Genomic DNA, 13,604 nt, shown 5'->3' on the forward strand with positions numbered 1-13,604 from the left:
GAGTGCCCTGAACACATGGAAGAAAGCACCCGGATTACCTTTGTGGTAGAACTGTAAGACTCTACCTGGGCCAGTCCTCCCCACTTTCCCTTCTCAGTGATTTGACAGGTTTCAGAGTAGCAGCCGTGTTAGTCTGTATCCGCAAAAAGAACAGGAGTACTTGTGGCACCTTAGAGACTAACAAATTTATTAGAGCATAAGCTTTCGTATGCTCAAATAAATTTGTTAGTCTCTAAGGTGCCACAAGTACTCCTGTTCTTTCAGTGATTTGAGTTCATCATGCTTTAGTTGAAACATGTGACCCATGAAAAAAGTCCCCAGCCTCTAAAGAGAGGAAGTGCGGCTGAAGAGAGGAACTGAAAGTTGTTCTCGCTCATTTCCCCTGTGATCGTGCCATCAGACACATCTTGGCTCTCCTCCTTGGACCAAAGGGGAGAGAGGGTTCTGTGCCATGGACGACTTGGGTAAGTGCACCTCCCTTTGAATGGAAGAGCAAGGAGTGGACTCTTGAGTTAGGCCCCCAAATTGGGTTTGATACTGACACCACAGCATCCAGGCTACCAGGAGGGCATGAGGATTTCTATCTTCCATCTTCTCTTCTTCTCTTTGTTCCTTCCCTGAATTGCAAATTTAGACGATGAAATAGAAGGGGCTGTAACTCTAATATACCCTTTGCAGCATGACCCCTCTCTTCCCAGTTAAAGCAGTGCCTGGAGGGTGGTTACAATGAAGTTGTGTGCTACTAAGGGCATTGGAGAGGCGGGCAGACTGCACCAGAGTCTGGAACTAACAGTTGCTACTGAGTTTCAGGAAATGCAGAGAGTTAGCAAAGGCTAACTGGAGATGGAGGTGTGATACCAAAGGCTGGGTGATGACTGAGAGGGAGATGTCTGATAATGATGTATCAAGAGGACATGATAATGAGATAGAGAGACTGGTGTGGAGGGTTGCTAATCTCAACAAGGGACGGTCATCACACAGATGGAAAGAAAAGGGCGGGAGGTGATGATTCAGAGGCTCTGTTGGGTGTGGTTTCTGCCCACCCCCACGCCGACTCATAATGGAAGGACAAGGGGACAGTGAGTGAAATTTAAAAAGTGGCAAGTTCAAAATGGTTACAAGAAAATCTTTTCCCACGCAGACTGTGGAACTCCTTGCCACAAGATGTAAGTGAGGCCAAGAACTTAGCAGGACTCAAAAAGGGATTGGACACAGATCGATAACTGGATGTTCTGCTTATAATGGTGCTTGCATACATTTTTGGAAGCGATATTAAACCTCAAGCTTCTGTATTTAGGCCAGCCTCTAACCACTAGGGATTAAGAAGTTTCTTGCACCTTCCTGTTAAGTGCCTAGTGCTGGCCTAGATTGTTGTCCGGTCTGATCCAGCCTGGCAGTAGCAATGTTTCAGAAGTGCCTGTCAGCACCCGGGGCCTGTTTCCAGATTAGGAAGATCGATCTTATTGGCTTTGCACAACCCAGCAGTCTGATGGGTTTTACTATCTCTCTGAGTCCTTATTTGACTCCCACCACTGTAGTATTCGAGCACCTCACGGATACGTGATTTATCTTCAAAACACCCCTGGTAGGTAGGGGAGTATTATTACAAGGGGGCATTGAGTGAAATTAAAAGTTGGCAAGTTCAAAATGGATAAAAGGAAATACTTTCCCGCACAGGGCCTAATTAGACTGTGGAACTCCTTGCCACAAAATGAAACAGACAGAAAGCTGAGGCACCTTCATGTCTCTTCTTAAATCTCCTGCCGCGATGCCTAAGAAACAATTGACCCACAGCTGGTGTGCTGGGACTTCTGCTTATTACACCGATCGCAAGAATAATACCAAACTTGTCTATCTCAGTTCTCATCAGTAGATCTCAAAATGATTTATGATGGCAAGCAGTATAATTTCCCCCATTTTAAAGATGGAGAAAGTGAGGCATAGAGAGGGAAAGTGACTTGCCAAAGGTCATCCAGTGGGCCAGTGGCAGAAGATCCTGGGTCAGCACATGCGCCACCTGTTGGCTATATCCACCAGATGTCTTGACTGAAAGCATCTTGAGTCTTTTCATTATCTGAGTGTTCAGCATCTAGCACAAAGTTTCCCTGATTGGGGCCACTAGCTGTATGCCCAATATAAAGAAGAGTGACGGGAGGGTGAGGTGACTTCTCTAAGGTCACACTGGATGGTGGTAGTGCTGGGAATCAAACCCACCTGTCCTGAACTATAAGTTGGTACCTTAGCCACAAGACTGGCTGTCTTGTTATTGCAGGAGCACTGAGAAACCACAGACTTGAAAAGGAGGCCCCGTTGTGCTAGCCCTGGTATAAACAAAGCATTGGTCCCTGCTCCAAAGATCTTACCAGCTAAGGAGAAAAAGGACACATGGCCCAAACGTTTAACCAATATTCCGGGCCTTGCTGACTTGTTTCCGTTAGGATGAGAAATCAGAGCTGTGAATCAGGTCTGTTGTTTGGTGCAATCCTGTTCATTTACATAGAATGGACACAAAGTCCCATTTCCCTGCACATTATAGAAAAACAACAATGAGAAACTGTTTCCTTGCTCAGAAATCCAAGTCTACATTTCCAGGGAGTACTCCAAACAAGCGCTGTCTTTTGCCTTCCTCCCAGGGCTATGTTCATGCTGGCTTCTCTCGCTTATTGCCTCTCTTCTCTCGCTCACACACACAGCTTGCCAAACAATTCCCTGGTCCTTTTGTTTTCAGTCAGTCCCAGGGAAACCATTTTCTTTCTCCCTAACTTAGTTCTGGCTCAAGCCTTTTCCTGCAGCCTTGGATGGTGGCTTCTACTGTTTCCCACTATCACTACATAGAAAGGCCTTAATTGCTCCTTCCATCTAGCCTGAATGAAGGGTAATGAACACAGCCATCAGCCTCAACCTGGTCTATGATTTATGGCTGCCATTGACACCCTCTTGCATAACATACACACAGGATGGGGAAAAGAGAGGCGGTGGAATACATGCAATTTGTTGTGTACATTTTGATAGTAAGATCATTTAGCTGACTGTCTACATCAATACATCAGTAATATCTACTTTCTCGGGTTGCCCCTCAACCTAGGTATTTTAGGCTGGGATTTCCAAAGGACCCTTAGGGTTTCAGGTGCCAGACTCACATTCACTTTCAGTGGCAGTTGGGTGCCGAACATCCATAGGCTCTCTGGCAAACACCAACCTAAATGTTGGGTGATTCTTATGGGTGTTGTGGCAGATACAGCATCAGAAGAGAGAGAGAAGAATGATTCAAGGTCTGGAAAACCTTAATGAAAGACTTAAGAAGCTCAATCAAATTAGCTTATCCAAGAGAAGGTTAGGAGGAGACTTGATCATGGTCTATAGCAAAATTCCCTGTAAGCCACGCAGCTGTGCAGCAATCTATTTAGTGCCACCCACCCGGGGACTCCCCTGGCCCCCACTTAGCCCAGCCCTGGACCTGACACAGCCAGAGCGGCCCGGCCCCAGGTGCAGCTGGTGTGGTGCAGCGCGGCCTGACCCTGGAGCAGCCCAGACCCAAGTGTGGCTGGAGCAGGCCAGCCATGTCTGGGGCCACGTTGCTCCAGCCACAGCAGGTCCAGGCCACAGGCTGAGTTGGGTCCGGAGGAGGGGCACTCCTCCTGCGGCAGGTTGGGGCCCAGGTGCTAGTGTGGGGAGAGAGCGCTGGGGGGAGAACGCTGGGGGAAGTGTTATGTGTCCGGTGTGGAGGGCGCAGTTTATATTGTTTGTCTCTAACTGTTTTTTGTTGTTGTTCAGATGCTTTGCTGGAAGAACTGGAACAAAGCTCTAAGGAGCCCAAAGGGGGCTATTGCCTTCTGACACACAGCTCCAGTGAGCAGAGACCGGCCGCAGCAGTGCCCGAGACAGGCACTGTCCAGAACGAGAAGCTAGTCAACTCAGGGACCCGTAAGGTATTCCCATCAGTGCCTGCAAGGGCTGCCTACACACAAAGTACCCGGCAGAAATCCATCCTCTACAACAGGAAGGCTGAGACCCTGCAGAACTCAGCACATGAAGGTTGTCCCATGCAGACAGTTGCATCTGTGCCCTAGAGATGTTACGGGCCCATCCAGCCCCTCCTGCCTATAATTTAGGAGAATGCCCAGAGTGAAGGAGGGATTTCCAGATGATCAGTTAGCCACTAATTCTCCTTAATTAGCCATGTTCACAGTGAGGCAGGATCTGGAAATACAGTATAGCTGGACTGGGTGTAGGGAAAGAGGCTGCTTTATTTGTATATCCCTTGCTCTTTGTGTTTCCAGGTACAGCCTGCATTAAATACTCGGCTCCAGGAATCAGATGGCAAAAATGTCTACAGGTAAATGCTGTATCAGGGGGGAAAGCTGTTTTATTGATCCTTCCAGGACACCCACCTGTATCTCCTCACCACTGCTTAATGCTTAATGAAAAAGTAACCCACCCTGCTCCCCTGCCATGGCCGGACAGAGCCGATTTGCAGTGGTACTGCCCATACCAGCCCTTCTCTGGTGGCCTCGTCAGTTTCTGCAGGGTCTAAGCATGGGTCAAAAAAGTTTCCAACCCTTCTGGTTGTGCCCATCTCAGTCTGAACAGGACCCAATTCAGGGCTGAGTCTGCAGGCAGGCAGGGGGACACACCGAATGATGCCCCATTCCAGGGCATAGACGGGTCTAAACATGGCAGAACTGCCAGCGTGGAGGAGGGGTTTGGTGACACGGTGGTGCAGAGGAGTTACCAGTGGATCTGCCATTATGCAAATCAACAGGCTTAACACCCCCCACAGAAGGTGGAGAGAATCCACAAGCTCTGCTTACTACCAGTGGACTGGTAGTAGTGACCACAGAGCAGCAAAACTGAACCAAGCTACCAGTTGGTACCTGTGTGCCCAAGCCTCCTCGGCTCCCTGTGCTGCCCGGTGTGAAGCCTACAGGATGGGCTAGGAGGGAGCTGTACTAGTGGGTTAATTATTTATTTGTATTGGGGTAGCAGAGGCTTCAATCAGGATCACCCCCTTGCACTAACTGCTGTACACATGGCAAAAAGGCCTCTAGCCTGAAGGCCTTGCACTCTTTGATTAAAATAGTTGAATCAGGAGCTTAGTAATGATTTAAATATCACATTGTTCTTTAAGTCGTTGCTGACCGTTGTACAAGAAATAGCCAGTTACTGGAAGTCTGTGACTGGTACTTGGGGTGTGAGAGGGGTTTGGTTAAGGGGCTGGGGAGTCTGTAGGCCAGCTTGGGTAAGGGGATGGTCTCTAGATTGGTAAGGGGGTGGTATCTGGGTGTGTGGGTGTGGCTTGGCTAAGAGGATGGTACATGGGTGGGTGGGTGTGCATTAGCTAAGGGGATGGTACCTGGGTGTGTGGGAGTGGCTTGGCTAAGGGGATGGTACCTGGGTGTGTGGGAGTGGCTTGGCTAAGGGGGTCGTATCTAGGTGTATGGGTATGACTTGGCTAAGGGGTGGTACCTGGGTAGAATACCCCCCCCACCTCTCCACTGACCCTCTCCCCAGTTACTAATCCTTTCCTCTCCTTCCTCCTCCACTAGTTGCTGGTTATACTCCTCCCGCTCCAAGCACCCAGAACTGACTCCACCCCTCCCCCCCTGCTACTAGTTCAGTGGGCCATTGCTTGCTGACTGGCTATTGGGGGAAGCCTTCCCTAAACTCCACAGCTCCCTCCCCAGATATATCCCCACCTGTCCTGCCCTCCACTCACAAGTCCCTGACTGTATTTAGTGCCTGTCTACATGGGGACACTCAGGAAAGCTCATCTAAATGACCTTTTAAAGGGGGTTAGTTAAACCTCATTAAACCCCTGTGTGGATGCTCTCGTTCAGAATTAAAGTGCCCTCAATTCAGCTTATCTTAATTCTGTTCCTGAACAGGAACACCCAGCATCTGCTCTGGGGGTCAGACGATCACTGATGATGGGGAGATGCGTTTGTTTCCCTTCTCTAGGGGTGTCCCTCACACCCTGCTCTACTTCCATGCTCACTGGGGTGGGCACCGTGCTTCCAGTGAACGCTTTGGTGTTCCTGATGGTGGCAGGGAGGGTCTGGCTGCTGGGAGCTGGGTAAAGGAGGCTCCTGGTGGGGTTGAAGCCGTGACCTGCTCTCTTTGACACGGATGTCTCTCTTCCCCCCGCAGTGAGGTTCCAACTCCGCAGCTGTCACTTCCTTCCCCTCCTCCCCCGACGGCCGCTCAACAACTGGATGAGCTCTTATCCCATTTGGGCCAGATGCAGTCCAAGGTGAGTCCTGGCCACGCAACCCCCTCCTCCAGAAGAACCAGGGGCACCACTTCGCAAAGCTTCATGGCCCCACCCTCCCGTTCTGCACCTGCTCTGCCCTGAGACCACACCCCCGCTCAGGCCTCGTCCCCTGAGGTCCTGCCCACCACTTGCACGGGGCCGGAAGGGGTGGAGAGGAGTGAGTGGCGGGCGGGGCCTTCGCGGGGGAAGAGACTCAGTGGGGCTGGGGCCTCGGGATGGCACGCAGGTGGAGTGGGGGAGCAGGGCCATGGTCTGGGCGCCGGGGCCCCTTCTGAGTGTGGGCCCGGCACTATGGCGCCATTGGTGGCATTGGCAACCTGGTATTGCCCCTGTCCCACATTCCAGACGGCAATGGCAAAGCCTGGCGTTGGGGGGTCCCATGTGCAGTAGAAACAGCTCCCTAGGTGAGGGGAAAAGGCGGGAGCTGTAGGGCACAGCTCCTGGCGGGAACATGAAGCTGAACATTCTCACGGCCTCGTCTCCTCCTTTGTGGCAGATCTCAGCGGTGGGTTCTGCCGCGGAGCCGGAACGTGCCAAGGGGCCGTCCGCAGTGGGGCCAAGTACCGGCAGCACCCTTGAGAGCATGCTGGGGGACCTGACGCAAGAGCTGCAGGACCTCGGCATCACTGCTGTGCCTAAGGGCGACTGCGCTTCCTGCCGCAAACCCATTGCTGGAAAGGTGAGAGGGGATGGCATGGAGCCTGCGGCTGTCTGTCCGTCTCTCTGCGTGTCCCTCTGTCTCACCGGGGTTGGATCCTTCCACTCTTGATTGCTCAGAGCTATAAGATCTGCTTGGTCGGACAGTATGTTTCCCCCAGTCCCTCCTTTAGGGGAGGGGATCTCTTTCCCCCAAAAAAGTCCTATAACAGCTGAGTCTCCTGCTGTCTCAGCCACCACCTCTAGGACCATGCGAGGGTCCCTATTCCTATCATGGCTTCCCCAGACTGCTGGGTCCCCCGTGAATTTGAATGGGCTCAGTGGCGGAGATTCTCTGGGCAAAGACTTCCTGGGTTTTGTCCTGTCTCTAGATGATCACTGCTCTGGGGAAGACGTGGCATCCCGAGCACTTCACCTGCACCCAGTGTGGACAGGAGATCGGCTCCACCGCTTTCTACGAGCGAGGCGGACTGGCGTACTGCCGGGAGGATTATCACCAGCTCTTCTCCCCCCGCTGTGCCTACTGTGCCGCGCCCATCCTGGAGGTAAATAGAGCTGGCTCTGCCCTCCTGGTTCTAACTCCTGCCAGGGGAGGTTCCTGGTTGGATTAGCCAGGAGGCTGCTTTTCCTCGCCCCTCGTAGCTCTCTGCCCATAGCGCACACCCCAGTCACCTCATTCTCTTTGCAGAAAGTCCTGACGGCCATGGACAAGACTTGGCACCCGGAGCACTTCTTCTGTGCTCACTGTGGGAAGGTGTTCAGCAATGATGGTGCGTCCCCTGCTCTTCTCCTGCCATACGTAGAAAGTTGGGATTCCATGGGGATCTAGGCCTCTGTCTTGACCCACAGTCCCCCTGCTATTCCAGCCCTGGCCTCCCCCCGAAAGCTTTGCTTATGCCCTCAATCCTGACCCGCAGGCCCCTGTTATCCCCGCCCCTGCTCTGCCCATGCCCCTCAAGCCCGACTGCAACCGCCTGCTATCTTAGCTCTAGGCTTCCTCCTACACCTCTGCCAGTTCCCCATATTCCTTACTTGGGTTCCCCACCCTCCCGCCTCCTGCTATTCCAACTCTGGGCCTCCGGTCATGAGTCGCGATTCTGCCAGGTGCACAGATCAGGGACAGTTCTGGAAGGGACCAGTCATTTCGCTGGACACTCGCTGCTAAAGAGCTTAGTCATATGAGTAGATTCCCTCCCTCTGAGGCCCTACGGGATGCAGACTTTGGGGCCAGAGCTCCGGACGTTAGCACCAGTGTGGAGTGCTGGTTACCATTTCCCATAGGTATCACACAGACATTGTTTAACTGTGTCATGGTGGCACAGCGGAACCTGTAACAACCCCGGTGACCACTTGCTCACCGCCCAGTCAGTGGCACGAAATCCCCACAGCAGCAGCAGTTGTCCATCCATACATTTTGCCATCAGTTCCCCTTTAAGGCCCCATCTCCCTCTCCCTGCAGTGTGCATGTGTGTTAATTGCTTGCTTGCTGTAGCGTCCCTGGTAGATGCTCGTTAATTTCCCCAGGTGGCCAGAGCAAAAACACTCCGTTCCTGCCAAGGGATTGGTTTTCTAGGTAGGCGCTCAGCGGCTGTGTTCCCGCCAGCCCTGCTCAGTAATTGGCACCTGAGAGAGAGCCGTTGCCGAGGGCCTCGCTCATTCCCACTTGCTCATTCCCACGCTGCTAATTACAGCAGTGTTGTGGAAAGTTTAACTGATGCGTTCAGGCCCCAGCTCCTCTTGGGGCTGGTTCTTTCTTTGTCCCCTCCTGCATCCTGTCTTTGTTCTCCAGGGGACCTCTCTCCCCACATCAGCGACTTCTTGTTAGTGCTAAGTTTGAGGAGTTTGGCTAGCGATAGGCTGCTTATTCACTGGAGCAGGGACTGTGCACAGTATTGTACAATGCCCAGTACAATGGGGCCATGATCCTAACTCGGACCTCTTCCATGATCCCAATCCTATTCCTGGCACAGTGATCTTGCCTTATCCCAGCTCAGTCCCTACAGGTCTCAGCCAGTTCTGCCTGTACCCATCTCTTGTAGCACACTCCATTGTCATGAAATTATCTAACTCAGCTCATTGGCTGGTGGGTTGAATTTGAATTCCTGCTTGTTCTAGAATCCACCTTCTGCCTTTACTATTATTTATTATTATGGTAACACCTAGAGATTCCAGCTGAGATCAGGACCCCATTGTGCCAGGCACTGCACAGACACACAGCGAGAGACAGGCCCTGCCCCAGCTGAGATCAGCGCCCCATCGTGCCAGATGCTGCCCAGACACACAGCGAGAGACAGGCCCTGCCCCAGCTGAGATCAGGGCCCCATTGTGTTGGGCACTGCATGGACACGGTGAGAGAAAGTCCTGGCCCTAAAGAGCTTCTCGGCTAAGTAGACAAGATGAAGGTTGGGAGAATGGAAGGATTGTTATCTTCATTTTATAGAAGGGAAACTCAGGTCCGTAGAGAAGTAGCTTGTCAAGGTCACACAGGGAGTCTGTGACAGAGCTGGGCACTGGATCCAAATTTGAGGGCCCAGTGCAAGGCTGTAAGCACAAACCCAGCCTTTCTCTGCAAGGCAGGGCAATTATCTGAGAGAGTTCTCAGCAACGACTGGGAAAGTCATAAAGCAACATCCAATGGGCTCAGATTTTTAAAGGTATTTCAGGCATTGCTGTGCTCAGCATTCATAGAATCGTAGAAGATTATGGTTGGAAGAGACCTCAGGAGGTCATCTAGTCCAACCCCCTGCTCAAAGCAGGACCAATTCCCAACTAAATCATCCCAGCCAGGGCTTTGTCAAACCGGGCCTTAAAAACTGATAAGGATGGAGATTCCACCATCTCCTTAGGTAACCCATTCCAGTGCTTCACCAGCCTTCTAGTGAAATAGTGTTTCCTAATATCCAACCTAGACCTCCCCCACTGCAACTTGAGACCATTGCTCCTTGTTCTGTCATCTGCTACCACTGAGAATAGTCTAGATCCGTCCTCTTTGGAACCCCCCTTCATGTAGTTGAAGGCTGCTATCAAATCTCCTCTTACTCTTCTGCAGACCAAACAAGCCCAGTTCCCCCAGCCTCTCCTCATAAGTCATGTGCCCCAACCCCTCTAATCATTTTCGTTGCCCTCCGCTGGACTCTCTCCAATTTGTCCACATCCTTTCTGTAGTGGGGGGCCCAAAACTGGACACAATACTCCAGATGTGGCCTCACCATTGCCGAATACAGGGGAATAATCACTTCCCTCGATCTGCTGGCAATGCTCCTACTAATGCAGCCCAATATGCCATTAGCCTTCTTGACAACAAGGGCACACTGCTGACTCACATCCAGCTTCTCATCCACTGTAACCCCTAGGTCCTTTTCTGCAGAACTGCTGCTTAGCCTGTAGCAGTGCATGGGATTCTTCCATCCTAAGTGCAGGACTCTGCACTTGTCCTTGTTGAACCTCATCAGATTTCTTTTGGCCCAATCCTCCAATTTGTCTAGGTCATTCTGGACCCTATCCCTACCCTCCAGTGTATCTACTTCTCCCCCCAGCTTAGTGTCATCTCTGACCTTGCTGAGAGTGTAGTCCACGCCATCCTCCAGATCATTAATGAAGATATTGAACAAAACCGGCCCCAGGACCGACCCTGGGGGCACTCCGCTTGATACTGGCTGCCAGCTAGACATGGAGTCCATTCATCCAATCCACACCTTTTTAACTTGCTGGGAAGAATACTGTGGGAGACCATAACAAAAGCTTTGCTAAAGTCAAGGTATATCACGTCCACTGCTTTCCCCATATCCACAGTGCCAGTTATCTCATCATAGAAGGCAATCAGGTTGGTCAGGCATGACTTGCCCTTGGTGAATCCATGTTGACTGTTCCTGATCACCTTCCTCTCCTCCAAGTGCTTCAAAATGGTTTCCTTGAGGACCTGCTCCATGATTTTTCCAGGGTCTGAGGTGAGGCTGACCGGTCTGTAGTTCCCCAGGTTCTCCTTCTTCCCTTTTTTAAAGATGGGCACTATATTTGCCCTTTTCCAATTGTCTGGGACCTCCCCCGATCGCCACAAGTTTTCAAAGATAATGGCCAATGGCTCTGCAATCACATCAGCCAATTCCCTCAGCACCCTCAGACGCATTAGATCCGGACCCATGGACTTGTGCATGTCCAGCTTTTCTAAATAGTTCTTAACTTGTTCTTTCACCACTGAGGGCTGCTCACCTCCTCCCCATGCTGTGTTGCCCAGGACAGCAGTCTGGGAGCTGACCTTGTCTGTGAAGACTGAAGCAAAAAAAGCATTGAGTACTTTAGCTTTTTCCACATCATCTGTCATTAGGTTGCCTCCCCCATTCAGTAAGGGTCCCACACTTTCCCTGACCTTTTTCTTGCTGCTAACATACCTGTAGAAACCTTTCTTGTTACCCTTCACATCCCTTGCTAGCTGCAACTCCAATTGTGCCTTGGCCTTCCTGATTACACTCCTGCATGCTCTAACAATATTTTTATACTCCTCCCTAGTCATCTATCCAAGTGTCCACTTCTTGTAAGCTTCCCTTTTGTGCTTAAGCTCACCGAAGATTTCACTGTTAAGCCAAGCTGGTCGCTGCCCTATTTGCTATTCTTTCTGCACATCGGGATGGTTTGTTCCTGTGCTCTCAATAAGGCTTCGTTAAAATACAACCAGCTCTCCTGGACTCCTTTCCCCCTCATATTAGCTCCATAACATTGCCATGCCTGACTGATTTAGGAGCTAAACTCTCATTTTCAAAAGGGATTTAGGCACTTTCTGCGACTTAGGCTCCTAAATCAGTTAGTCGTCACAACACTGAGGACAGCAATGTCTAAATGCCCTTGAAAATCTGGGCCATAGGAACTAGTGAGTATCTCTCCCTGTAATTCCTGAGTTTGGCAACAGGGAGCAAATGAGAAGGAAAGCAGGAGTGTGGCTGTGAGATATTTGCATCTGAAAGGGGAATATCCCTGCGCAGTGTTTGTTGCCCAGGCCCAGCATGAATCAGAGTGGGCAGTGTATCTCGGGTACATTCTCCGGCTCCCTGGGGTAGGTTTGGAGCTTGGCAGGAAGGGTCCCTCTCTGTGTCCTCCCATGGGATTCAGGTGCACTTCATGGATGTTTTCTCCCTGCTGGCCTCCGCAGGTTTCCATGAGAAGAACGGGAAGCCATACTGCCAGAAGGACTTCCTGGCCATGTTCTCTCCTAAATGCAGAGCCTGTGAGCGGCCCGTGATGGAGAACTACCTGTCCGCACTCCAGGGCGTCTGGCACCCCGAGTGCTTTGTGTGTGGGGTGAGTGTGCGGAGTCCCACACAGGGGGTTGGAGGGACGCCTGGGCTTTCATCTTCAGGAAGGTGATGCAGGGCATGGCCAGGTGAGGGTCAGGAGGTTCTTCCCTATGGAGCACTAAGAACCTCTATAGCAGCTGAGTGTGATCCCAGCTCCCTTATGGGGGATGGCTGCATGAAGCACCAGGGTAGAGGGGCCAGGGGCTAGATGGGTGAGGGGACTGGGTCCCATATGGGGGCTGGATGGGCAAGGGAGCAGGACCCATATGGGGGCCAGATGGGTGAGGGGGCAGAATACCAAATGCAAGTTGGCGAGGTGCTTAGTTAGAGATGAGGTCTCAATGCTCCCTCCCCCTCCCTCAGGACTGTTTCAGCAGCTTCACCACCGGCTCCTTCTTTGAGCTAGACGGCCGCCCCTACTGCGAGCTTCACTTCCACGAGCGCCAGGGCTCGGTGTGCCACGGCTGTGGGAAGCCCATCACTGGGCGCTGCATCAGCGCCATGGGGCGCCGGTTCCACCCCGAGCACTTCATCTGCGCCTTCTGTCTGAGCCAGCTGCAGAAGGGCACCTTCCAGGACCACGGCGACAAAGCCTACTGCCACGCTTGCTACAGCAAGCTCTTCGTGTGACTCCTGCGCTGGCCCGAGCGGAGGGGGCTACGTCCCGAAACTGGCTCTGTGGGACAGCCCCCTCTGGCATCCTTAGCCAGGGTCTGAGATACAGGGAGAGGGACCACAGGCCAGCGTCAACAAAGAGCAGCCTCCTTCAACGGGCCCGAACCACTGATTGTTTAAATCAATAGCGCTCCATTGATGTCCTTGCTGGTAAATATTAGCTGAAGGTCTGGCCCAATATGGTTGGGCGGGGGTTTCCCTCCCCAACGACAGCCATAGCGGTCTCCTTCCCAGGAACCTACCCCTGCCCCTTGATCATCCCTTCCTGGACCTTCTGCTCCTTCAGGCTGTGCTCTGCGTCTCTCCCCTCCAATGCACGACTTCACCTGCTCCTCTGTTCTCACCTTTGCGCTATACTTCTGGTCTATGTAAACGGATGAGGGCGCTGCCCAGAAATAAACATCTCGGCATTCGCTGTGGTTGGTTCTGCATATCGGTTTGGGCAGGGATGTGGGGGGAGGGGAGGGGAGGGATTGATTCTGAGACTTCCAAAGCTGCCCCCCTGGATTTCACCTCAGAGGGGAACGATAAGGATAAAGAACACAGTGGGGTCAAGAGGTGGGATAGCACTTTTTGGTTTTGGGGGAGCAGGTTAACATAAAACAAGCTCATTGCTCCATGTAAAGATCTGGGTCCCTCCAGCAGCTGACATGTCCCTTTCATTAGCAAAATCCTTCTTTATTTTCTGTTCCCGTGCCATCACAGCCACGTTT

General features: G+C 51.9%; 1 protein-coding gene across 1 annotated transcript; it reads left to right on the forward strand.

Moving 5' to 3' along the window:
- Positions 1 to 377: 377 nt before the first annotated feature.
- On the forward strand, positions 378 to 13,310 carry LPXN (leupaxin). Its single transcript, XM_054026696.1, has 9 exons — positions 378 to 464; positions 3,775 to 3,929; positions 4,281 to 4,336; positions 6,148 to 6,250; positions 6,768 to 6,950; positions 7,300 to 7,473; positions 7,617 to 7,698; positions 12,072 to 12,220; positions 12,580 to 13,310. The coding sequence occupies exons 1-9, from the start codon at positions 452 to 454 to the stop codon at positions 12,844 to 12,846; spliced, it is 1,182 nt and encodes a 393-aa protein (XP_053882671.1). The 5' UTR covers positions 378 to 451; the 3' UTR covers positions 12,847 to 13,310.
- The last annotated feature ends 294 nt before the right edge of the window (positions 13,311 to 13,604 follow it).

This window comes from Malaclemys terrapin, chromosome 4 (assembly GCF_027887155.1).
Source record: "Malaclemys terrapin pileata isolate rMalTer1 chromosome 4, rMalTer1.hap1, whole genome shotgun sequence".
NCBI classification, from domain to species: domain Eukaryota; kingdom Metazoa; phylum Chordata; order Testudines; family Emydidae; genus Malaclemys; species Malaclemys terrapin.